The sequence below is a fragment of the Peromyscus maniculatus genome, chromosome 9 (genome assembly GCF_049852395.1).
Source record: "Peromyscus maniculatus bairdii isolate BWxNUB_F1_BW_parent chromosome 9, HU_Pman_BW_mat_3.1, whole genome shotgun sequence".
Lineage (NCBI taxonomy): Eukaryota > Metazoa > Chordata > Mammalia > Rodentia > Cricetidae > Peromyscus > Peromyscus maniculatus.
In genome coordinates this window covers 23,058,490-23,085,634 of record NC_134860.1, presented here as the reverse complement: position 1 = coordinate 23,085,634, position 27,145 = coordinate 23,058,490, and the positions used below count along the sequence as shown (strand labels likewise).

General features: G+C 40.7%; 1 protein-coding gene across 2 annotated transcripts in view; it reads left to right on the top strand.

The window, feature by feature from the left end:
- Positions 1-27,145, top strand: part of Ngly1 (N-glycanase 1) — a 58,454-nt gene that overhangs the window by 26,725 nt on the left and 4,584 nt on the right. For both annotated transcript variants that reach the window (XM_076544468.1, XM_006975105.4), the window contains 6 exons: positions 6,775-6,997; positions 10,639-10,760; positions 12,077-12,222; positions 13,538-13,648; positions 16,076-16,240; positions 20,250-20,435. In XM_076544468.1, coding sequence (XP_076400583.1) covers positions 6,775-6,997; positions 10,639-10,760; positions 12,077-12,222; positions 13,538-13,648; positions 16,076-16,240; positions 20,250-20,435 — 953 coding nt within the window. The remainder of the gene's footprint in view (positions 1-6,774; positions 6,998-10,638; positions 10,761-12,076; positions 12,223-13,537; positions 13,649-16,075; positions 16,241-20,249; positions 20,436-27,145) is intronic.

Genomic DNA, 27,145 nt, shown 5'->3' with positions numbered 1-27,145 from the left:
TTTAATGATTTGGTGTTTTAACCCAAGAATGCTAATATTCTAATTCTAATTTTGTTTTGAGGAATCACCAAACTTTTTCTCAGTGCCTGTACCATTTTGCCTTCCTATCAGCAGTGCACAGGATTTCAGTTTGTCTTTACCAGCAACTAATGTGTTTGTGTGTGTGTGTGTGTGTGTGTGTGTGTGTGTGTGTATCTGTATGTATATATATATATATACTTTATGTATATATTATATAAATATATATTTATATGCATTTCTATAATAACTGTGTTAATAGAGGTGAGATAGCATCTCATTTTAGTTTTGGTTTGCCTTTCCAATAATGTCTAACATCTTTTAAGGGCATTTGTACATCTTCCTTGAACAAATGTTTATTTAAAATTTCTCTTAAAAATAACTTTAACTTGAATATGCATTTTCATTTTAATATTGGTATGTGAATGTTGGTGGGTAAGGTAGAACTTTATGGACTATACAGTAAATATTAAATGGTACTTTATGTTTTGTATTGTCTTTTTACAATGCTACAGATTGAACCAAGTGTCTTGCATATGTTAGACAAGTGATCTACCATGGAACTACACCACTGTCTTTAGTTTGTAAAGTAGGGTCTCAGTGTATAGCTCAAGCTGACACTGACTTCATGATCTTACTGCCTCTGCCTCCCAAGTGTGGGGATTGCAGGCATGTTTACTATGTCCGGCTGTAGTGAATCTAGCAAAATTAATCCCTAAAGGTAGACACAAGTTCACTTTTTATTATATATCATTTATTGGTGCAGAATAATTTCATAACAGTTGTGTTTGCATAAGCTCAGGTTGCTACTTACACTGTGCAACCTCTCTAACTCAGTTTCTTCATTTGGAAATAAGAATAATTTAAATAATAAATGAGTTAGTACACTTAAGCAGCCTCAAAAGTGGTTTTGACCTTTATAATCATTTGTTAACATGAATGGTGTCAGGATTTTAGTTGTTAATTTTTTGTTAACTATAGGGTTTTTGCCTTTTTATATAATTGATTTTTATCCAATTATCTTATTGTTCAGTGTAGTAGAATATTATTTTAAGGTGTGTTACTTTTGTTTATGTTGCATTTGTTTAATTCTGTGAAGCTATGTTACTGTGCCTGCCTAAAACACCTGATGGTCTAATAAAGAACTGGCCAATAGCAGATTAGGGGAAAGGATAGGCAGGGGCTGGCAGGCAAAGAGTATATATAGCAGGAGAACTCTGGGAGGAGGGAGCTAAGATGGAGCAGCCAGAGGAGGAGGACCCAGGGGCCAGCCACCCAGCTACACACACAGAAGCCACAGAACAAGAGTAAGAGTTACAGAAGTAAGAGAATGGGAAAAGCCCAGAGGCAAAAGACAGACAGGATAATTTAAGGAAAGCTGGCTAGAAACTAAGCCAAGCTAAGGCCAGGCATTCATAAGTATAAGCCTCCATGTGTGATTGATTCATTTGGGAGCTGGGTTGTGGGTCCCCCAAAAAAGAGTAAAATAACAACAACAATAGTTCAGTACTATGCTTTTTAGGGCACTTTATAATTTGGGGGAAAGTGGTCGCCCTACTTATAATAAATGTTTTTAATAATCTGTCTTCAAAATACTACTCATGCACATACACTGCAGCACCTTTTGAAATGGTTTTATTTCTTCTGACAAGAGCAACAGTGTTATCATTCACTTCACTTTTCTACATACTGTGATTACTGAACATGTTGCTGTTATTTTTTTTAGAACAAGAATAGGAAAATTAATTTTTTTTTAAACCTTATTCTCTCTTTTCCCTGATGCTCATCATTTCTTGATGTAAAACTAGGTCTTTGGCCTGTATCATTTTTGTTTTTCCTATTTTGAGAGATAAGAAACCTATTGAAGAGTTTTAGTAACATGATCTACACTCCCATCCCCATAACATCCCCCAGGACTGAGGATAGAACCCAGAGCCTGCAGCAAGCTAGACAGTTGAGTATACCACATTGTAACTCTGGATTTTTCCTAGTGAGAACGCTGTTACAGGTAGAGACAAGGCTGAGGAGGATGCTGACAATTCTCTTATTTCTCAGTTTACTTTGAATGTGACTGTGTCATGAATGTTCTGCTGGAAAACTTCCACGTTATTCAGGAAAAGTTAAGATTTTCTCCCAGTCAGTCTTTGCCCCCTCCGTATGGTATGGTTTTGCAAAATTTATTCTTCCAAATAGTTCTGTGTAAAAATACTTTAATTCATGTGGGGGTTATAGAAAATTTATCTCACATGTATTCAGTTCCTTGATAGTTTTGGGGTCTCTGTTAAATGCAGTAGTCTCCACAGTTCCCTGAGGGATGGGCACTGACATTGCTGTCTGCTTTTCTTTGTGATGATGCCCCCCACTGAAGCTCTCATAAAACTTGCCTGTTGGTCCTTGCACAAACTCCTCCTTGGCAATGGCATGTGGCACTCCTTCACAGAAGGGCAGAGTATTTATACTTCTGATGTTGAAAGGCCGTGATTAGTATTGTGACTAATTTGTAGGAAGGTTTGTGTTCTAGATTGATGCTTTTCTTGGCTAGATGTAACATGAATCTTAAAAGGTCTTATTAAATAAAAAAAAAATGGGAGCCAGGTATTGGGGTGAACGCTGAAAGATCAGAGAAGCAGAACAAGCCACAGCTTCCTTACCTCACCAACTTCTCTGCGGATCCTGTTTCCTCAAACTGGAAGCCTCTGAGTCCTCACCCAAATGGATCTCAGCCTAAAAGCTTAAAGGGCTCTAGTTCCTGGTCCTCACGCCTTATTATACCTTTCTGCTTCCTGCCATCACTTCTTGGGATTAAAGGCGAGTGTCACCGTGCCTGGCTGTTTCCAGTGTGACCTTGAACTCTCAGAGATCCAAATAGATCTCTGCCTCCAGAATGCTAGAATTAAAGGCATGTGCTACCATTTTCTGGCCTCGGTGTCTATCTAGTGGCTGTTCTGTTCTCTGACCCCATATAAGTTTATTAGGGTGCACAATATATGGGGGGACACAGTATCACCACAGCTAGACACATTAGACTTTTACCCTCCCAGTGTTCTTTGTCCCTTCATTTGATCTATCCTCTGCAGTTCAGAAGTCTACATGTGATATAACCTACTTTCCCATTGCTGGCTTTTTATTATTGGTCTTATCTTGCTTTTAAGAAAGCCTTTCCAAGCTGGTGGAGACAGCCCAGGAGTAAAGTCCTTGCCACACAAGAATGAGTTTTCCTGAGTTTGAACCCCATGAATTCACATAGAGGACTGATGTAGTAGCACATATCTGTACCGCGCGCGCGCGCACACACACACACACACACACACGCCTTCTCCAGTCCAATTATAAACATCCTATCTTACAGCTCCTACTTTTGTAGTACTCTAGAGATAGGCAGACTTCTTAAATAAATTAATTAACAATATCAGAGATCTAGGTAGCTCCTTGTCTCAACTTCATGGGTAGTCCATTCTCTCAGAATTTCCTTGAAATGCCAGTTTTGTCTTGGTATTTTTATTTATGTGTTTTTCTTGGTTTTGAGGTACTGTCTCCCAGTGTATCTGGGCTAGCCTGGAATGCTGCTTGCCTCTGCCTTTGGAAAGCTTGGGATTACAGGCCTGCACTATCACATCCAGTGCCAACTTTATTAAATACCATTTATTCACTTAAAAACTCTCTTTTACTGATATAGAGGACCTGTCTCAAAAATACTAAAGAAGTTTGTCTTTCAGTACTCTTTCTTGTTTTGTTGCTATTTTTTACAGTAATATGACATTTAATTATTAAAAATTGTTTAACAAATTTACCTTTAAAAAACCTTTATATATGAACTAAGAAAAACAAGGTTATTTAATAAACATGCACGTCGTTACCAATGAGAGTAGTCTTTGGATAGAATGACAGATAACCCTGTGCTGTGTAGCTAGTAGACACAGTTGTCAGCCCTTGAACATCAAGCACTTAATGCCACTATGGTTCTCAATGAGAAATGTACTAGCCGTTTTGTTTGTTTGTGTTTGTCTGCTTGTTTGCAGTGCTGGTGTGAACCCAGGGCCTTGCACATTTCAGGCAAGGGTCCCGTGACTGAGCTAAGTTGCCAGTCTCTGTTGCCTATCTAGTGTATCTTCTTTTTCATGTTAAATTATTTAGTACATAGAATTTTGTGAAAAAATCTTTTATGATTTTGAGATTCTATCTAATTACAAATTAATTTGGGGAGAATTAACAGTTTTTAAAAACACCAAGTTTTCCCATTAGGGAACACTATCTATTGCTGAACTATAAGTGCTCCCCCAATACTTTTAAATTTTTGAAATATATTAAACAAAGCTATGAGAGAATAGAGTACAGTTGACCCTTGGCCAACATGAGTTTAAACTATACAGGTCCACTTATAAATGGTTATATAAATGAAGAAAATGTTAGGTATGTCACATGCATGTACATGTATATCATTGTCCATTTTATCATTGGTTCTGTCTTTCCAAACTCACATTTTTAAAAGTTAAAATTGCTTTGGGGTGTGGTTCAGTGGTAGAGTGTTTACCTAGCATGGGTGAGACCCGGAGTTCCATCCCTAGCACTAAACCTTAGAAGTATAATGTATCCGCAGTTAGCTCACACAAGCAGACAGCAGTGCTGGCAGGCATTCTGGGGAAATGCAGCAGATACCGAGAGGCAGAATTCCGGATGACTGCCCCAAGGCAGTCTACTCATCCCCTCCGTACTGTGTCAGTGTCCCAGCTCTTTTATAAGGAGCAGTGATGGAGCGGCATTGCCAGCCAAGTACGTCAAACAGAACCTTTCCATTGTGTCTGTAACGACCTCTTCTAGTCATGACAGCATGTTTTACCTTTATAGTCTTGCTTTTGTAATACACCTTTGAAGATTTTTAAGTTACTTCATACCTAGACAAGTTGAAATTTTTAAGAACTTAATGTAAATTTACTACTTGGTTTTAAAAGAGTAAGTACATTGCAAATACCTGTTAACAAAGGGCTTAAATGACTTTAAAATTTTTGCAGATATCCCTTTAGATATCTTCACTCCTAGTATTGTTAAAGACTACTCTTTCAGACATCTGTGACTAAAATCAGATATATTAGATCTTAACATTATAGTAGGTATTTTCTTCATAAATATTTTTATTTCTTTACTAACAAAACATTAAATGTGCAAGATTGGGCATGGTGGGTAAAGGTGTTTGCCTCCAAGCCTGATGACTTTTTAGTCCTCAGACCCCACAAGATAGGAGAAAACTAACTCCTGAAAATTGTCCTCTCAGCTTCATATGCATGCAGTGCCACTCACACCCCCAAAAACACAAACACATGTAAAATATATATACACAGAGAGGAGAGAACCTCGTGTGTGTCTCCCTGATGCCCAGAGAAGCCATGGTCTTTAGTGTGGTAGGAGGGGTTGGCGAGGCACTCAGTCAGGTAAGCCACTTGACACTAGCCATAGCAAGCTGACTATGATCTCTGAGGACCGTTGAGGGAGGAGAGAACCAATGTCCACAGGTTGTCCTCTGACCTCACATGGGTGCACTGTGGTACACCATTCATACACTGAGTAAGTGTAATTTGTTTCCTTTTGTTTTATTCTCAGTGTAGCCCAGATGTCCTGAAACTGTGTAAACCAGGCTGGCCTTGAACTCAGAGATCTGGTCCCAAGGGCATGCACCACCACTGCCCAGCTGAGTAAATGTAATTTTTAAAAATAGATATGATAGGAGGTGGTGCTTTATTGATAAATCAGACAGAATATTTTGTGTCATGCTTACTTGCTGGGGCAGTTTTGTATACCGTAGATATGGTTTTGTGTTTATGTCTTTTGGGATGTATGTCCATGGGTGAATTCTATTGTACAGTTGAAGCACTGATTAAAAAGAAAAAAGCCGGGTGGCAGTGGTGCACGCCTTTGGTCCCAGCACACGGGAAGCAGAGCCAGGCGGATCTTGGTGAGCTCGAGGCCAGCCTCGGCTACAGAGTGAGATCCAGGACAGGCACCAAAATTACACAGAGAAACTCTGTCTTGAAAAACAAACAAACAAAAAAAAAAAAAAGATAAAGATGCGGGAAAGCATTGTCTTCTCTTCCAGAGGACCTGGACTTGATTCCTAATACCCACAGGGGAGCTCACAATGTTCTGTAAGTCCAGTCCCCTGGAATCTGATGCCTTTTCTGGCTTCCAAGGGCACCAGGCATGCCTCGGTACACAAGACATACATGTAGGTAAAACACCTATACACATAAAATAAATTAAAAGCTAGCAGTGTGATGTTTAAACATCTAGTATTTTGATTTCCACCTTTGATTTTTTTTTTTACTGTTTCATGTTTATCTGTGCATATACCTAGTAGCAAATTTCATATGGCCAGTATTAACATTTTGTTTGATGGTGACCTGCACATATCAAGCAGGTGCTCCACCACAAGGCTGTATCTCCAGCCCTAATATAGCCATTTTTTAAAATGTTTTTCAAAGTCATCCATATTTTTCTATCTCGAGACACTACCATGCTCTGCTAAGAGCATGGTTAGAACAGAGGCTGCAGTGGTCACACCCTCTGCTGTGACTGTCAAGCCTCACGGGTTACTTGTGCTAAACTTAGCATAGCATCTGACATTGTTCCGTACGTGTTCTTTGTGAGAGCTTTTATCATCTTACACTTCCATATATTTCTTCTCCCAATTTGAGCATAAAATATATAGGAGTTTTTGTATTTTTTCAGCTTTAAACATGAACTGATTCTCTCCTAACTTCCAAGGTACCAGTGTAAGTGATGAGGACTTCCTTCTACTGGAGCTCCTGCACTGGTTTAAAGAGGAGTTTTTCTGCTGGGTGAATAACATCTTGTGCAGCAAATGTGGTGGAGAGACTAGATCTAGAGATGAAGCCTTGCTGCCCAATGATGATGAACTGAAGTGGGGCGCAAACAACGTGGAGGACCATTACTGTGATGCGTGCCAGTTGAGCAACCGGTTCCCAAGGTGGGTGCCTACCAAGTGAGGTTGGAGGGTCTTCCAGTGGGATGCTTAACAGGAATATATTATGAAATTAGCTTTTTAATCTCCATTTTCACTGGACTTGATATTTCTTTAGGACCAAGGTCTGCAGACTAGACTTAAAAGGAAAAGTATGGGCTCAGGACCCCCAAGGCCAACTTTTCAGGACAAAGGAGATTTACTTGCCACAGAGGAACAGAGGGCAGGGAGTGAGAGTCAAACACAGGAGACCGTGGACAAGTGTGAAAGGGAAAGGAATAAAGGAGAGGGGACAAGGTATTTGTCCAGGGGGCAGGGGACAACAAAAGACTACCTGTGAATAGAGAGGAGACAGATGTGGCACATAGGAAATGGCAGTTTATAAAGGTACAAGAGGAAACCCCATGTTAGGATGAAGTTTAGTTTTAACTGGGCATGTTAATTAGGTAAGCCAAAGGGGACTTTTGATTTCTGGATTTCAGTACTTTGATAGCTGGAACCTGGTAGTCAGCCTCAGGAGAAGGAAGTGGCCAAATAAGGGAATAGACCTTGGTGACTAGCTTTAGAAGAAAAGCTAACGGTTTTTTAGCAAAGACAGAGGGAATGGGGGAGAAGGGCAAGGTCTGCCAGAGCCACATGTTCGAGTGGGCTAGTGTCCCTTGAAGACCAGTAGACTAGACCCAGCCATATCTACATTCTCTAGTTTTGTTAGAACACAGTTATACTGACTTAGCTGGTGCTGTGACAGTTTTCAAGCTACAGCAGAGTTGTTGAGAGCTGATGACCATAAGACCTGCCAAAATATTCACTGTCTCCTTTTCTCTGTCTTCTCTGTCTATCATACCTGTGTGTCTGTGTCTTGTATAGTCCCGGCTGAACTAGAACTTCTGTTTTGAGTGGTAGGATTGCAGACATGTGTCACTGTACCCAGTTTATCCAGTGCTAGGGACTAAACTAATATCTTTGTGCATGCTAGGCAGGAACTTTGCCAACTAAGCTGATCACCAGACCTTACTGTCTCCTTTTATGCAAAGTTTGTTGACTCTTATTCTAAGGTATAAATTTCTAAATGTATTCATAGCATTTTAAGTTCTGAAAGTGTTATGGATGGGGATATACAGTGACAATAATAGTAACAGTGGTACTATTGATCATTATAATGTACAGTGTTGTCTGTCTTTAGTCATCAGATAGGGAGGTAAAAGTAACTTATAAAGGCAGAAATTTGTTTTAATTAGGACTTTCTCTGTCCCCACCTTTCCTATCTGTCTCAACCTCTGCATTTTTGTTTTGTTTTTCTTGTTTGGTTGATTAGTTTGGTTTTCTGAGACTGAGTCTTGCTGTGTAGCTCAAATATGATCCTCTTACATGCCAAGATTACACATGTGTACCAGTAAGCCTGACTAATCATCTCCATTTTAAACTTGGGAAATTAAAATTTTTTAATTCACTTTTTCCAACTTTTAGCTTATAATAAGCCTCTTGTTAGATTTTTGTTTGTTTGTTTGTTTTTCCAGACTGGGTCTTTATGTAGCTCTGGCTGTCCTGGAACTCGCTCTGTAGACCAGGCTGGCCTTGAACTCATGGAGATCTGCCTCCCGAGTGCTGAGATTAAAGGCACGCACTGCCACTGCCTCGTTTGTTAGATTTTCTTAATAGGCAGTATTTAGGAAGTTTAGTTCCATTGCCCATGTACAAAAAAGCCTGTTCTGTTGGGACTATAGGACTCAGTTCTGTCCTAATTTGGGACCAGCCCTACATTATACATAAAAGAATGTAATACCCAGTGGTTATCTAAAACCAGTTTTTTTTTTGGGGGGGGGGTTGTTTTGTTTTTTTGTTTTTTGTTTTTTTACACAGCCTCTTTACAGGACCATACATAGTTAAATCTCCCTCAGTTTTGTTTTGTTTTGTTTTGTTTTTAATAGTATGAAGTGGTACTGGCTAGCATATTTATGGGATTTATTTATTTGTTTTCTAACCATTTTCCTACTTTATTTGTAGCTGTTATTTATACAATGTTGGAATAATAAACATGTTTTGGGGGTGTCGTGTTTTGTTTTTATAGTGTCAGAACTAGAACTCAGGGCCTTAGTTTTGCAGTGCAATGATTCACTGTTGAACTATAGCTCTTGTTCTCTTCCATTTGACTTGGCCCAAGGCCAGGATGTTTAAATGCTTTGTTATGCCTTAATGTAAACTTACATCTCTTCTCAGTTACAGAATTCTAAAGTCATTTAACTGTGCTTAAGCAAAACATGCACTCCACAAACTTGTCACTGCAGAGCCTGCTCATTCGGGGCACTGCTTCCTTCTCCTCCAGGCCTGGCTGACTTTCTGTCCAGCTAGAGGACTGGACACAGAGCAGCAGAGCCTTCCTCATGCCCTCCATTCTTAGGATAATTTTATGAATAAATAACTTTCGGGAGAATGCTGTAGACATCTTGTTGGTAAATTAGCGAGTATCTTTAAGTGTGTTCAAAGAATTAATCAAAATCATTAGTAAAAAGAAAGCTGGAATTCATACTAAGTTAAAATCATTGTATGGGGGGTGAGGAGGCATCGAGGTGTGTATATGCACAGGTGTGTTCACAGGGACACAGTGAATGCCGGAGGAGAATGTCAGAAGTCCTGTTCAATCATCATCTGCCTTATTCTCCTAAGATGGGGTCTCTCACAGAAACTGGAACTAGGCTTCAGATATCCTTCTGTCTCTATCAGAGTTTCAAGTATGCATGGTCAGACCCAGCTTTTTACATGAATACTGGATCCGAACTTGGGTCTTTATGCTTATGCAGCAACTGTTCTTAACTGCTGAGCCATCTCTCCAAACCCTAATCCCCACAGCCCTAGTTTTGATTTTATTTTATTTTATTTTGAAACAGGGTCTCACATAGCACAGACTGGCCTTGAACTCTGTATGCAGCCAAAAATGACTTTGAGTTTCTAATCCTCCTCCTCCTTCCTCTTAAATGCTGGGATTGCAGTTGTACAATACCATGCCATCTTTATTTGGTGCTGGGCATTAAACCAGGGGCTTCATATATGCTAGGCAAGTACCCTACCAACTGAGCTAAATCCCTGGCCCTGCCCCCAAGCTAAAACCTGTTGAGTAGTTTTTAAAGCTAATTACATTTTAAACATGGTAGCTAATTTTCTTGCAAGAGAGCTGTTGAATGTCTTAATTACAGTTTTTAGAAAACCTGTACATCTACATCTTATTTTTCAAAACATTGAAGATGAAAACTCCCCTCTCCAGTCATTCACCTATGTCTTAGCTTTGTTCCATGGCTTGCATTACTGATCCTGAGCTGATGCTGTGTGTGGATACTGCTAATCAGTGTACTTTCCTTCTTTGACTAGGTAGCACCCATTTTTAATTAAGACTAAAACTGACTGCATATAGTGAAATTAATTGTGTTCATCCCTTGCTCAAAACTATAGTCACTGAATACAGTTCCACCATTTAAGCATGGTTCACAAAGACTAGCACAATACCTTATATAGGCTAGGTGCTTTAATCAGTATTTTAAAACAAGAAACTAAGAATCACGATTGATATTTAGGATATAAGTAATATAAATTCTTTAAAAATTGGCTTTTAATCATGAATCACAGCTGTTGTCTTTGTTGTTTTTTTAAACCAGATATAACAACCCTGAGAAACTTTTGGAAACAAGATGTGGACGCTGTGGCGAGTGGGCCAATTGTTTTACGCTGTGCTGCCGTGCATTAGGGTTTGAAGCTCGATATGTGTGGGATTATACAGGTACAGCATGTAAAAGTAGGAGAGAGGAAGAAGTCAGATAGGAAAAGGGCTCTGTAGACTTAAATTCAGATTTATGGCCTAAGCCCCTCCCTTTGTCTTTATTACATCAGCCTAAGTTTTCTATTCAGCTTCTGCCTTAGTTTGAGTTTTTATTGCTGTGAAGAGACACCATGACCACAGCAACCCTTATAAAGGAAAACATTTAATTGGGGCTGGCATACAGTTTCAGAAGTTCAGTTTATTATCATCATGGTGAGAAGTATGGTGGCATGCAGGCAGACGTGGTGCTGAAGAAGGAGCTGAGAGTTCTACATCTTGATCCATAGGTAACAAAAGGAGACTGTGAGTCACAGCAGGTGTAGCCCACCTCCACAGTGACACACTTACTCCAACAAGGCCACACCTCCTAATAATGCCACTCCCTATGGGCCAAGCATTCACACACAGGAGTCTGTGGGGGCCATTCCTATCCAAACCACCACACCTTCTATAAAGAACAGCAGTACCAACCTCACAGGCATTCGCAAAGCTCCTAAGATTTTTGTGACACAGCTAACCCTATTCCTGGGAGCTAGACTCTATCCTTCTAATCTTTTAGCATGACATTCATGGTAGCCCTGTTCTGGGTGGATAGAAACATATGTAATAATGTGCTGTAGAAATCATTTTTTAAGGGATTGTAGTTTTTATGGCTATATTGCAGTCTACACAAGCACTCTCAAGAAAGCCTTGGTATTTGACTTGGTCTACATGTAAAAAATTATTGTTATGTCTGGTTGCTTTCTCTGTTTCAGGGTTTTCCTTATTTCCACTATTATTTTAGAATCAGATGAAACCTTCAACTAATAGTCTCTTCACAGAATCAAATGTAGAGCTTCAGGTGGGGTATGGTGGCACATGCCTGTAGTCCCAGCATTCAGCAGAGGTTGTGGCAGGAGGATTAAAGCCAGCCTGGCTATCCATTTACCTATTGATGACACTCCATTTTAAAACTAAATATAGACCATAAATAACCAGAAATCCTGTTAGGCCTTCTTCTGGGTCGAAGAGAGATTGTAGTTCCAGAAGTCACATTCATTCCTTCAAAGCCTGGAAGTTTTGATGCTTTGCTCAAAGCTTTGCTGGCTTTAGAGTTACAGCACACATTATTTTTGGTTAAGACTTAAACTGAGTACATTTTAAAGAATTTAGATACAAATATTCTACAATTGTGTGTGTCACAAAATGCCCTAAGAATCATTACATACAGTTATCAAAGTCATTCTTGTTTTATAAACTTCTATTTCCCTTTTCTTTCTCTTACCCCACATGAGTAGACCATGTTTGGACAGAAGTCTATTCTTCTTCTCAGCAGCGGTGGCTACACTGTGACGCGTGCGAAGATGTCTGTGACAAGCCTCTCCTTTATGAAATAGGATGGGGCAAAAAGCTTTCCTATATCATAGCGTTCTCTAAAGATGAGGTAGGCCGTAAGAGAAAGCATTCCAAAAATGAAATTATTTTAAAGTATGTTTGACATACAGGTCACATACATTTGCAGTATGCTGTTTAATATGTCATTTGTATATACCATAACTCATTGTAATCAGTGTTTTCAGCTGTGGGTATACCAAGGGATGTTTGTATCCATGTACCTATAAATGGACATTGGGTGGGCTCAGTTTTTATTAAGCTGCTACAAACATTCAAGTATGTACTTGCTTTTTCTCTTTGATAACTGCCTAGGAGTGGCATCATTTTATTTCCTTACCAGCAATACATGAGACTTCCCGTTTCTCCACACCTTTGCCAAAGCTTAGTGTGGCTTTCCTTTTAAATTTAGCCCTGTCAGCAAGAGCCCAGTTGTGCTTTCCCAGTGTGCTGTCTCAATGGCACAGTGTGTAGGACCAAGTGCTAGGTGTTCATTTCCAAACCTGTGTCTCCTTTGCCTATTTTTCCATTGTGTATTTTGTTCTCTTCTGAGTTTTGAAAGTTTCTTTTTATGTTCTTACATAAGGTTTTGTGTGGGGTTTTTTTTTTTTTTTTTTAGAATTACATGTTGCAAAGATTTGCCTGGTGTGCTCTAAATTATTTGGAGAGAAAAAATTTATAAATCCAGTTTAGCATGTTCTCTTACAGATTTTGCTTTTCATGTTGTATCTAAGAAAGTTTTGCCTGCCTCATGGCAATAATTTTCTCTTGTTTTCTTTTTAGAGCTTTTATATTTTTAGTTTTACATCTTAATGTAAAACTCTGATCCAGTTGGAGTTAATTTGGTTGAAATTTATTTTGAGCATCTAGATAATGAATTGTTCTGGCACAGTGTGCTGGGAAGATTGGACATTTTCCCTCAGTTGTCCTTTCTTTCAGAAATCAGCTGTGGAATAATACAATCATGAGGGCAAAGTTTGCTTCGTTTAATTCTGCAGTGGCATCAGCTTTAAACTGAAACCCAAATATTCTGAAAACTTGATCTTTTTTACTTGTCGGTGTATTTTGTTGAAAAAAATTAAAGCATATTCTCTTCAATGTCTTTCATTTTCATTGTTTTACTAAGACAGCTGAGGTTGGCCTTGAACTTGCGTTCCTACCTCAGTCTACTAAGTGCTGGATTATGGCTAAAATCCTCCATGCTCAGCAATTTTTTTTTTTTTTTTTTTGATGGAGCAATACCCTCAACCCTGGTTTTAAAATTCTAACAAAGGGTGTTATTTTTCTGAGTTGCATTGTAGCTATTTATAGAAAATAAAAGATCAGTGTGATTTTGTTAAATAGTTGTGTTCTGTGATTGGTTCCAGGTAGTTGATGTCACCTGGCGATACTCTTGTAAACATGATGAGGTGATATCCAGGAGGACCAAGGTTACAGAAGAGTTACTTCGAGAAACCATTAATAGGCTTAATAAACAGGTATGCGATGGGTATCACTTTAAAAAGGACATTTGAAATTTTACATATCATGAATAGCCAGTTTTAACTCTTTATTTAAATAATTTATTGAGACAAGGTCTCATGTAACATTGACCCCAAGTGCAACACCAATGCCTAGTTCTTAAAAATTTCTTTTATTCTTTGAGAATTTCATGCAGTATATTTTGATCATATTCACCATTCCACAACTGTTCCCAGATCCACTCTACCTCCCTACCCACCCACCCAACTTCATATCCTCTTCTATTTTTTGTGTAATTTGTGCTGCCCAAATATTCTTGTGTATGAGGCCTGGCCTGCCTGGAGCTTGATCTGCCTGCCAGGAGTCACACCCTTAAAGAAAACTGATTTTGCTTATCCTAATAGCTCCTTAGCTGGTGTGGGTATGCCCACCTCCTTGCCTCCATGCTGAGATTTTGTCAGATTTGAGCTTGTGCAGCAGGTTTTGTGCATACTGTCACAAGCTGTGAGTTTTACATGTACAACTGCCCTGCTGTGATACCTGCTGTTTCTTTGTTTAGAGTCAGTCACCCACAGTGGCTCTTGCAGTCTTTCTGCCCCCTTCTTCAGTGACCCCCAAGACAAGGGGAGGGGTGTGCTATAGATGTCCCATTGAGTGCTGAGAACTCTGCAGTCTCTTAGTCTCACCATGTTAACTAGTTGCCATACCCAAGTTTATATATGCAGGGTATGGATGGAACCCAGGGCCTTAGGGATCCTAGGCAAACAGTTTACTAAATGAGCTGTATCCTGAGCCCTTGTTGAAATCCCTAAAGTAGTAAGATCTTTCTAGCAAGACTATTTAATAAGCCAGTGCCTTTTTATTCATGGAAAATGCGGATAGTCCATTTAAGTATTATGGGTGTTTTATGTTAAATGCCACATTCCTTCTCAAAGTTCAGTAGAACAGCATTTCAGTATTTGTAGTGTGTGCATGAGAAGGTGTGGTTGTGGGCTGGTGAGATGGCTCAGTGGGCAGTGCATGCTGCATACACATGAGGATCTGGTCCAGGTCCCCAGAGCCCATGTAAACTACAGATGCGGCAGCTTGCGCCTGTAACCCCATCACTTAGCAGTTACACACGGGTAGGTCCCAGGGCTTTCTGGCCAGCTAATCTAGTTGTGGTGGTGAGATTCAGGGACATTAGAGGTCATGTCTCAAAAGTAAGATGGAAAAAGATAGAGGATGATACCTGATGTTAACCGTTAACCTGTGGCTTCATGGCACACATGCATACACACACACACAGACACACACACACACACACACACACACACACACACACACACACACACACACACACGTGCAAACAATATGTCATTGCTGAGCCTGTTGGTAAATGCTTGTAATCCTAGCAACCCTAGTCATTGGGAGGCTGAGGCAGGAAGATAGTGAATTCCAGGCTAACTTGAACTGTACAGTATGACCCCATCTGAAGAAACAAAAATTGTCTTGTTTAATTATCAAACTGTATCTTGACGATAATGATGCACTTGTATTTGTGTTCAAATGTATATATAAATGTATGTATGAAAATTTCTGAAATAAGGTATAGAATGATTATAGTGATTACTGGAGAAGGGAAGAACTAGGGGTCTGAAATGAAAAAGTCATTTTATACCCCTTTGGTAGTCTTTTGTGTACATACACAGTTTTGACATACTTTAAAAAAACAATGAATTTTGCTTTGCCTGGCAAGAAAAATGAAGCCAATCCCCTTTAACTGACTCTCGATTGACGTGTGTGACAAGATCTCAGTCTGGTCCCACTCACCTTTCTGGAGACCCTGGCCTGGAAATGTGTGAACCTAGCTGGAGCATTTACATTTGCTTAGGTTTCCCTGCCTTCTGCTCTGCTAGGAATTCTGTCTTGCTTCTCAGAGACTCAGCCCACATTTTGTGCCTGGTTTCTCAGCCTCTTCATCATACTGCTTAGTAACGGGCAAGTCCCTGGCTGGGGAGAGGAGTACAGTATGGTCCTTCACATTAGTTCATTACCCCCCACTGGAATCTTCTTGCATCCTGTCTCCTTGGTAGCTTCCTATTTTATACACTGAATCCGTCTCCCCTCCCCCACTCTGCATGTGCGCATGTAGGTGGGTGGGTGTAGCTTTTCTTAGCAAGGCCATTGGCACATGACAAGCTAGTCCATTGCAACCAGAACAGAAGGTGCTACCTCCCATTTTAAAGCTCAGTAATCCAGGTCATGAAGAGTTGAAAATAGGTGCTAAATGATTTCTCAAAATAAAATATATAATAAGTTTTTCATATTTTTGGATTTTCTAAGTAGTGTGGAAATAAAATTGATTCCATCTTTCAAGACCTCTAAAAATATTAATGTTTTTATTTTGCTTATTGGTGGACTTCTGTATTCCCCTAAACTCTGATTTTAAACATTCATTACAGAGGCAGCTGTCATTGTCAGAAAACAGAAGAAAAGAACTTCTCCAGAGGATAATTGTGGAGCTCGTTGAATTTATATCACCCAAAACCCCCCGACCTGGAGAACTTGGTGGAAGAGTGTCTGGGTCATTGGCTTGGAGAGTAGCCCGGGGTGAAATGGGTCTAGAGGTATGTGTTCTAGCCAAGGAATCAGACTTTCTTGTTTGCTGTACTACACTCTTGGCTTTCAGAAAACTGAGTTGGCAAAAGAGCAGAGTCATTTTCCTACTGGGAGGTTTTATGAGTGGGATATAGGGATAGGTTTACAATATGAAACAAGATTTAAATCTCATTTCTCTTCCATTTTAAAACTAAAATAGACACATTTCTTATAATCTGTTGCTTTAATGGTTAAGGCTTTCAAAATCTTCCTTATGTAGTCTGTAAGAATTCTTAGGTAGCTGTTCCTGTTAGCACCGACCTGTGCCCCAGATGTTAGGGAGGCTGAAGCAGGAGAGTTGCAAGTCCAGTGTGGCCGTGGAGTGAGACTTAAAAATGAAAAGGGAAAATAAGAGCTAGAGTGAGGCTCAGCAGTGGAGCACTTGCCAAGCACGTGTGAGCCGCTAGTTCAGTCCTCAGTGCTGAAGGAAGGGTTGTCATCACTTGTGTTGTGTCTGGAAACTGAAGGAATAACACTGGAACTGATTTGTGTAGCTTCACTCTACAGTTAGGGCTCAGGTGAAAGTCTGTGTACAGTGTTCTGGAAAAAGCATTAAGACAGTGCATTGGATTACCTCTTACCTAGAGAGCTTCAGGTAGTGTTGCTGGATTATTCAACATAATCCAGGAAGCTACACAATGAAAAGTGCTACACAATGAAAGGAAAGTGATCCATCACATGTTGTTACCAGACAACTCAACAGTTCTGAACAAATTAATGTTTTGTGTTACCTTTATGTAAATATGCCATTGTTGTAACATTTTTCAGATGTTCTAAAGGAGTGAATTATCCCCATTAAATTTTGTGTTTGCTCTTTTGTTTATCCCATCATCTGTGACAGGCTGCTAGTAATGTTGGTTTAGCTGTAGAATTACAACAGCCAAGCTCAACAAATAGTTCCGATCACTGCTGACACAGTGCAAGTTAGGAGTCTGAATCTAGATGAAGCCATTAAAGAGAGCGCATTTAACTCACAGCTGTGTTCACTGAAAGCATGGACATTATTTAGGTCTTCATTTCCTTTTCATCTTTGGGGTGAGTGTGCTTCGTCTTACATGGGTATACACTGATTAAACTTAAAATACGAACTGGGTCAGAACGAGATCATTTTCCCATTTTAAAAACGTTGAGAATTTCTCAGTTGCTGGAGACCATCTTAGTGCGTGGATTTAAAAAGAAATCACTGACTCCCATTTTACAAATGAGAGTTCTAAAAGTGAGCAGAAAGGAATGTTAATCCTAAAAATATTTGGATCTTAATCACAGTCATTTGGAGCAAGAAGAAAATACTGCTGATATTGTTTCCAGAAAGGAAAGTTTTATCTTAACAGTTTTATACAAGCTAGGAGTGATAGCACATGCCTGTAGTTCCAGCCCTATGGAGGCTGAGACAGGAGGAACTAAAGTTTGAGACCAGCCTGAGCTCAATTTTTTATGAAATATTAATCTTATTACATGTTGTTTTGCTTCTTTGCATAATGCTACATTCAGTAATGTACACACGTTTTCTTTTCATTTGACAATTAGTTATCCTTTAATAGAGAATAGGCAACCATTCTAAATATTTCCTTTGGTTGGTAATGCATTCTGAAATAACTTTGATAAAACAGAGGATGTGAGTTTGTAGGATTACTTGCTTCATATTCTCAAGGTACTGAGCCCTCAATGTCACAGAAAGAGGAAAGGAAGAGGGAGGAGCAGAGAGAGAAAGGGAGAAGTTAGGAAGAGAATTGAGAATCTTAAAATAGAACTTATTAAAATCAAATTCTAAAAAATAACTTTCTTTTATTTACCTTTTGACAGTGCAATATACAGATTCTGCTAGAGAATTATATTTTTTCATATATTCTCTTTCATATAGTTTTTGAATTTTTTTTTTAGATAAGGTCTTACAGTGTAGTTCAGGTTGGCTTCAAACTTGATATCCTCCTGGCATAGCTTTCCCAGTACTGTATTATGTTTGTACCACCACACCCCACTTTGTGCTACTATTTTAAAACATTAACAATCACACACACACACACACACACACACACACACACACACACACACACGTCTTAGATATTTTTATAGTGTTCATTGTTTCTTGTACTTAGGGAATTTTTGTACTTTTTAATATCAAGAGCCTAAAGTTTAACACAAAATTATATCCCATTGTTCTGATGAAATAAAAAATAATATATCAAGATATTGACACAGATTGCTGATTCTCAACAGTGGATACTTTTGCCTTCTGGCAGCCCTTGGCAATATCTGGAAGCAATTAGGCTGTCACTTTGGATAAGGTATGCTCCCCAGGACAGTGCCCATTACAAAAATCACTCAACCCATAATACAGGAAAAGCCACATGTCAAGACACATACAGACACAGAAGAAACATATCTTCACTTTCAGATGTTTGATGTATTCACTGATTTGGGGCAGAAAAGACTATTTCATTTTTAAATCAGACATTGATTTACTTTGGATGAGAACATCAAATTTGTCTGGGATTTTAAGCCAAAACAGGCTTTTATAGTAATTTTTACATGACAAAATACCTCTTTGACAAATTCCTAACTTATTGTATCAAGAAAGTACATTTTAGTGAAATGGTTTAAGCTTGAGGCCTAAAGGATGTCAAAGAGTCATGTATGTGGAGATTCTAGACAGAGGGTGACATGGGTCAGGGTCCTGAGGCAAGAATCCACTGTCCCTTTCTGAGGGACTAAGAGGAAAGTAATATAGTGAGATACAGCAAAGGGAAGAGCAACACTGAGATCTCATTGGCAGGCGGTGAACAGTCATCTACAGGCTGTAAGCCTTGCTAAAGAGTTTGAAGTGCTGTAGAGTCACTAAAGTGAAGTGTCCCAGTTGGGCAAGGTGGCACAAGCTTGTCTTCTTGGTATTCAGGATGAGTAGGTAGGAGTATGGTGAGTTCAAGACCAGCCTTGGGCACGTAGTGTAAGATCTGGTCTCAAAAAATAAAAAGGAAGAGAGAATATTGGTAAAAAGAGATGCATCTGACTTAATGCTTTTAGATCAGGCTTTTAGAAAGGTGAGAGTGAGATTTAGTGTCAGAGTCACAGATGGAAGTGGAAGAGTGGAAAGGAGAAAAAATGAAGGAGTTTAGGTAGATGTATTAGTTTTCTATTGCTGGGATAAACCATCATGACCAAGGTAACTTATATGTGGCAGGCAGGCAGCAGGCAGGCAGGCAGGCAGGCAGGCAGCAGGCAGGCAGGTAGGCAGCAGGCAGCAGGCAGCAGGCAGGCAGGCAGCAGGCAGGCAGGCAGGCAGCAGGCAGGCAGGCAGGCAGCAGGCAGCAGGCAGGCAGGCAGCAGGCAGGCAGGCAGGCAGCAGGCAGGCAGGCAGGAAGGCAGGCAGCAGGCAGGCAGCAGGCAGCAGGAAGGCAGGCAGGCAGGAAGGCGGCAGGAAGGCAGGCAGGCGGCAGGCAGGCAGGCGGCAGCCAGGCAGCAGGCAGGCAGCAGGCAGGCAGGCAGGCAGGAAGGCAGCAGGAAGGCAGGAAGGCAGCAGGAAGGCGGGAAGGCAGGCAGCAGGCACTGAAGCAGCAGCTGAGAGCTCACTTCTTGATCCACAGGCAGGAAGCAGAGAGCTCATTAGGATGGTGGGAGGTTTTTGAAGACTCAAGCCTCGCCCATGACACACCTCTAACAAGGCTAATCCCTCCCACATAGTTTCTCCAAAGGAGACCAAGTATTCAAACATGTGAGTCTATGGGCACCATTCTCATCCAAACCACCACCATAGATGATGAAAATTAAATCCCACTCACACTTCTTCTCTCCCAGTACCTTGTGTTGTATCAGTATTGCACTAATTACATGTAAGCTGTAAAATCTTTTCTGAGTTTTCTCTGGTGTAATACATTTTTCCTTTTCAGTTTGAGTGGGCCTCTTATTATAGTATATAACATTTCTTCTTTTTGTTTTTATGTCTCCATAATGTTGAATAGTGAATTTCTACTTTTTTTTAAGAGAAAGGAAACCCTGTTCATCCCTTCTGAAAATGAGAAGATCTCTAAGAAGTTTCACCTCCGTTATGATATTGTAAAGGACCGTTATATCCGAGTCTCAGACAACAATGAACACATCTCTGGATGGGAAAACGGTGTGTGGAAAATGGAATCCATATTCAGAAAAGTTGAGCCAGACTGGAACATGGTAATTTAATGCATGAAACTTTAGAATTTGTGTTACTGTTTAAACATATAGATTGCCTCCATTTTCTAATTATATGCAATATGAAAATTGATATAATTGCTTTTGATAATTCTTTAAATGGGAAAAGAAAATCATGTTCTCATTTCATCAAAAATGCACTAGAGATTCTTGCACTTATAGCATGGAAATATCCATTTTCATCAGTGTTCAAATATAATTCTTTCTAAAAATTTCATTAGATTTGTTCATTATATGTTATGTATGTGTTTTGCTTGCATATATGTATGTGCACCATGTGCATACTTGGTACCCCCAAGGGCCAAAAGAAGGCATCTGGTCACCTGGAACTAGAGTTATGGGTAGTTATGAAACACAATGTGGTTATTGGGAATTGAACCTGGGTCCTCTACAGAGCAACAAGTGTTCCTCACCACTGCCTGAATTTAATTCTTTCATAGGAAAAAGTAGTCAAGTAACCAGTAACCCTCATGACTGTCTATCACATAACTGTGTAAGAGTGCTATCATTTAATGTTTTTTCTTCCTTTTCTTTTTATTTAAAAGGTTTTATACATTTTACATACCAACCACAGTTCCCCCTCCTTTCCTCCCACCCACCCACTCCCCATCAACTCCTCAGAGAGGGTAAGGCCTCCCATGGGGAGTCAATAAAGTCTGGCACATCAAGTTGAGGCAGGACCAAGCCCTTCCTCCCCCATGGATCAAGGCTAAGCAAGGCGTCCCTCCGTAGGGAATGGGCTCCAGAAAGCCAGTTCATGCACTAGGATACATTCTGGTCCCACTGCCAGGGGTCCCACAAACTGCCTAAGCCACACAACTGTCACTCACATTCAGAGGGCCTAGGTTGGTCCCATGCAGGTTCTCCAGCTGTCAGTTCAGAGTCCATGGGCTCCCACTAGCTCGGGTCAGCTGTCTCTTGAGTTTCCCCACCATGATCTTGACCCTCCTTGCTCATACAAATCCTTCCTCCCTCTCTTCGACTGGACTTAGAGAGCATGGCCCAGTGCTTAGCTGTGGATCTCTGCATCTGCTTCCATCAGTTGCTGGATGAAGGTTCTCTGATGGCATAGGGTACTCACCAATCTGATTATAGGGGAAGACCAGTTCAGGTACCCTCTCCACTATTGCTAGGAGTCTTAGCTGCAGTCATCCTTGTGGATTCCTGGGAGTTTCCCTGGCACCAGGTTTCTCCCTAACCCCATAATGGCCCCTTCGATCAAGATATCTCTTTCCTTGCTCTCCCTCTCTGTCCCTCCCCCAGCTCAACCATCCAGTTCCCTTATGTTCTCATCTCTCCTTCTTCCCTCCAGTTCTTTCACAACCATGTATTACCAGCCTACTAAATACTAGCAGCTGGGAAGTTTAATGGATTTAGCCTAATGTCCAGCAAGCTAACTATCTCACAAGCATCATTAGGATGTGAGTAATTGAGTACAAGTACTGGTTATTTCCTGTCTGTGCCCTACAATGTTGAAATGAAGGTTGCACTGTAGTTATTCACTTATACTTACTAAATTGCACACTATTGTCATTTTACCCATAAGGAATAAGAGCTTTGCTTTCAAGCATCCCTGTTCCTTGAAAATACCATAAATAATCTGTGTTACCCTCAAGACATGAATAGATAATACTGTATTTTTTATTGATAATATTGGAGGGCAGGGGATGGGCACACATGTCATGGCACATGTGTAAAGCTCAGAGGATTGCTTTATGGGGTTAATGCTCTCCTTCCACCTTTCTGTGGGTTCCAAAGCCTGAACACAGGTCAGCAGACTGCTTGGCAGTGCCTTTCCCACTGTGCCATCTAGCTGCCTCTTCCCCTGGCCATATTATTGATAGTTTTCCCTCCCACCACTATACACAGTGTTGATTAACTCATAGGGAGCTTTAAAATGAACTTACAAAAAATATTTAAATAGGACATTGTTTGCTTGTAAGACATTGGATAGAATAAAACAGTAAGTCTCAGAATTCAGGTGCATGTTCATAAGCATCTACCAGAAAGTACAAAGAAACAAAACTAAGGTCTGCTTCCTGTCTTGAATTCATTGTGAGCTTTTGTTTCTAAACTTACAACTTCCCTATTAGAAGGTTCAGTTTAAGTTCCATTTAATGGGGGCTGGACAGGTGGCTCAGAAGGTAAGAGCACTTGGTATACAATCATGACCTCAGCACCTGTGAAACAAGCTGGGTTCCACACGTACCTATAATCCTAGCTGTGAGTTGGGCAGAAACTGGAATATTACTGGAGCTTTCTGGTTTCCTGCCTGAGAAAACATGTGCCCAGTTCAGGGTGAGACCTTGCTACCCAAAAAAATAGAAAAAAAAAATAATAATCCCAGCACTCAGGTGGCAGAGCCAGGCAGATCTCTGTGAGTTCAAGGCCAGCCTGGTCTACAGAGCGAGATCCAAGACAGGCACCAAAACTACACAGAGAAACCCTGTCTTGAAAAACCAAAATAAATAAACGAACAAAGTAACTAATAAATAATCAAATTTAATAATAAAGTGAGGAATCCTTACTGAACCAAGAAAGGGTTATGGGATTATTACGCTTGTAATTTCACAAGTATTTTTACGTAAAGAAATGCATAAAAACAAAACAATAAAACTTAGAATTTCAAGGTGTGCATGTATCTAATGATTGTGTAGTTGGTAGAAGATGGACATCTTCTGGAAGACTGTCTTTAGCCTAAAAACTCCTAAGCAGAAAGTAGAATGGAACAGAAACGTCCTTACTCAGGACCTAGCTTGTACTTGCTGAAATGAAGAAAGCTCATGCTTCTCCCTAGCCATCAGTGTTGCTAGGGAAAATAATAGTAGAGAAAATGATGATGTGTGGCAGAAGGTGCAGTGTGCTGAGAAGCAGGACAGCTCTGGCACACTTCTCTTTTGTCTTCCACACTTGTGTGTTCATCTGCAGACATTTGCTGGGTGCCTGTTATATATACCCGGCCTGTTCTTAGCCATATGAATGAATATGAGTCCCTTCTCTTACCATCTCACAGGGAAAACATAAACAGCCATCTTAACTACCGTGCAGTGTGCTATAATAAGGATGTCAGTGCATTGCTATGGAAACGCTAAGGTAATTAGCTCTGGCTGTGGGAGTTGGGCAGATCTCCATAGAACAGGCAGTATTTGAGCTGGACACTGAAAGATGAGTAGGTGTTCATCAAAACAGCAGGCATATATCACCTGTTTTGATACATGGATCAAAAAAGAACATTGTAGTCAGAAAGGGTGCATTGTATGAGGAATTATGAGATGTGAATGAATGCAAAGGTCATTAGAAAGCACACATGCCTATTTGAGACATGCTTTAGTGTAGAGTAGGGCACAGTACTCTACGTTGAGGGAATGTGTTTCTAGCTATAGGGTTTAAATCCTGTAAAAATATGTTAAATCAATAAAAGTACTAGAATCTTGGAGACGGGAGGGAAGAAAGGAGGAAGATAGAGACTCAGAAGAGCAATTTTCATTAAACCTTGCTTCTTCCGTTTGGAGACATCAACCATCTTTAGTTGTTTGCCAGCTCTTTTGACTCTGTAGGCCAGTTCCCAGCACTCCGTTACTCAGTGACATCCCACACAGCAGATAACCAGCAGCCTGTTTTTAAAGTCTTAGAGACTCTTACCTCCTAAGGCCACACAGACATACCAGATTTGCTGGCTTCCACATACAGTGTTCAGTATTATCTGAATTGAAAGGAACATAAAAGTCAAACCAAGAAAAGGGCCCTCTTTGAGAGAGAGGCAAGTGCACCTCCCCTTTAGAAGCCAGGAGAGTGATTACCTAGCTCGTCTCCCTGTCTGCTGTGCTTCCTTCAAGCATGTTCTCTTTTCTCTGCTGGAGAAATGTTTTCCAAAATTCAGTAGCTCTTGAATCGAGTGTTCTTCCAGAAGTCACTCTGTTTCTCCAGCCTCTTCTTGCTTGGTGCCCTGCTGTGCACCTACCCTGCCTTCCCCCTTCTCAGAGCCTCACCTACCCTCCCTTTCACCTACCCTCCCTTCCGCCCTCTCCTCAGAGCCTCCTTTACTTTCCTTTTTGGCTGACTGCTTGTCCTCAGAGCTTGCTTGACGTCCAGGCCCAGCTAACTGGGACTTTCCCCTTTGGTGGATTCCTTTCACTGTGTACCATGCACCTTGTCTTCACGTTACTCAGCAGCTGTATGTAAGAATAGACTTGTCGCTCTTAGAGCCGCAGCATCTTCAAGATCTCCTTTATCGTTTCCCACTTCTTGCCATACTCGTGTATCTGAAGCCTAATACATACTCAGTGTTTACTGCAGACTGCTGCATGTGAGAATGAATGATGAATGTGTGGACTGAATCTGCGCCCTTGAGCTCACCTGCTTATCCTTTCTCTTTTATCCCTGTAGTGCTCAGAGCCTTTCACAAGCTTCCTATTGACTGATTTACATCTCAAGCTCGACTTTTGTACAGCTTTTTTCTGTCACTGTACTCATTTGTGTCAAGAGTGTTTCATTTAGTCACTCAGCAAACATGCAGGTTGACAAATGTGGTTGGCATTCAGGATGAACAAAGAAGCAAGCCTCAGGGGCCCATGACTGTGCTGGCAGTTTTATGACAACTGAGAGGAAGAAACACAATTTAAAAAAAAAAACGCCTCCATAAGATTAGGCTGTACACAAGCTGTAGGGCATTTCTTAATTAATGATTGATGAGGGAGAGCCCAGCCCATTGTGGGTGGGGCCATCCCTGGGCTGATGGTCTTAGATTCTAGAAGAAAGCAGACTGGAGAGATGGCTCAGAGTTTAAGAGTGCTGACTGTTCTTCCAGAGGTCCTGAGTTCAATTCCCAGCAACCACATGGTGGCTCACAACCATCTGTAACAAGATTTGGTGCCCTCTTCTGGCCTGCAGTCATACATGCAGACAAAACACTGTATACATAATAAATAAATCTCTTTTAAAAAAAAGACAGAAAGAAAAATCAGACTGAGCAAGCCATGGGGAGCAAGCCATCAAGCAGCACCCCTCCATGGCCTCTACATCAGCTCCTGTCTCCAGGTTCCTGCCCTGTTTGAGTTCCTGCCCTTGCTGCTTTTGATGATGAACTGTTAAACAGACCTGTGAGCTAAATAAACCCTTTCCTCCCCACGTTGCTTTTGGTCATGGTGTTTCATCACAACAATAGTAACTTCTAAGACAATGACCTAGTATAAGAAGGATATGGGGACTAGCTATTTGATAGCATAAGTTCTAGAGGAATATGAATCTCAGATGTTGGAAAGAGAAGATTTAAAAAGTCACTAACTTCCTGATTCAGAAATAAGATGTGAGTAGGCTTTTCTAAGAAGACAGTTTCTCAGCTTTAGGACAAGATATGGAGCAGAGTGCGTGCATAGGACTGTGGAGATAATAAGTAGGGAATTACAGAGATGGGAAGCAAGTTGTGCTCAGGGAACAGTGTGTGGAAAGGGTATGCAGAGCAGTGGGGAGTGAAAGTAGAGGGGGAAAAGTTGTCATATCCTAAGAACTCAAATGACCTTGCAATTGTTGAGTCAGGGGGTATGGGGTTATTATACTAGTACCCCAAGGAGGTAACTCCAGAAGCTAGAGGTGGGATGAATCAGAAATAGCACAGGAGGATTTAAATACAGGGCAGCTGAAAGTGGATTCATTTTAATTTCAGCGATAAAATAGAATAACCAAAATTAGGATTCATGAGCAATGCCAATGTGCCAGCAGTGAATTAAAGTCCCTTGAAGTACAGGCGCTCTGCTGGGTGTCTGTGGGAAGGGTGCCTACAGGTGCCTGTGGAATGAATGGGGAACTTAGAGTGAACATCAGCAGTCCATGCTGCAGAAGTTCTTCAACCCTCACTAAAAGCCAGACCAGAAAGTCACAGCAAATGTTCCTCAGTCCTGAAATCTCAATCTATTTGTATATTTCATGACAGACACCTCACCCACGGGCTGTGCATGCCTCGGTGTATGTGCATATGCTAAAAAGGGCTGGGCTGGGTTGCTGGAGAAAAAGCTTCATGATTCCAATTTTACCAGAGTTCCTGCTGAGGTCAGAGAGCAGCACTCATCTCTTCAGTACACCCAAGGAGTACATAGAAAATAGGCACAGTGGAAATGAAGCCTGTCAATTAAAAACCCAGTAAGCAGCAACTGGTCTGTGAGTAGGACATTGAAGACAACCTGCAGGGGCCAGCAAGGTGGCTCAAAGATTATAAACATGTACTGCTCTTGTAGAGGATGCAAGTTCAGTTCTCACCATGTCGGGTGGCTCACAACTGCCTCGAACTCCAGTTCCAGGATCTGAATCCCTCTTCTGGCCTCCACTGTCACATGCACTTACAACACACACACACACACACACACACACACACACACACACACACACGCACGCATACACACGCACACACACGCACGCATGCACACGCACGCACGCACACGCACGCACACACATACACACACGCACGCATGCACACACACTATTTGGGAGCTTAGAAAATGTTTTCTTTCCTAAATAAGATAGAGTTACTTGTCCTGCTGGTATTCATTAGTCATAGACTTGACTATAATCAAAGTCTTTCTATAAGTCATATTTAGTGTGCTTCAGGTTACCAAACTAGACATTCCTACCACATCTAAAAGTATCATTTCATCATTTGAGTAAAAATACTGTGGACAGAATATATTGTATGAAAAAGA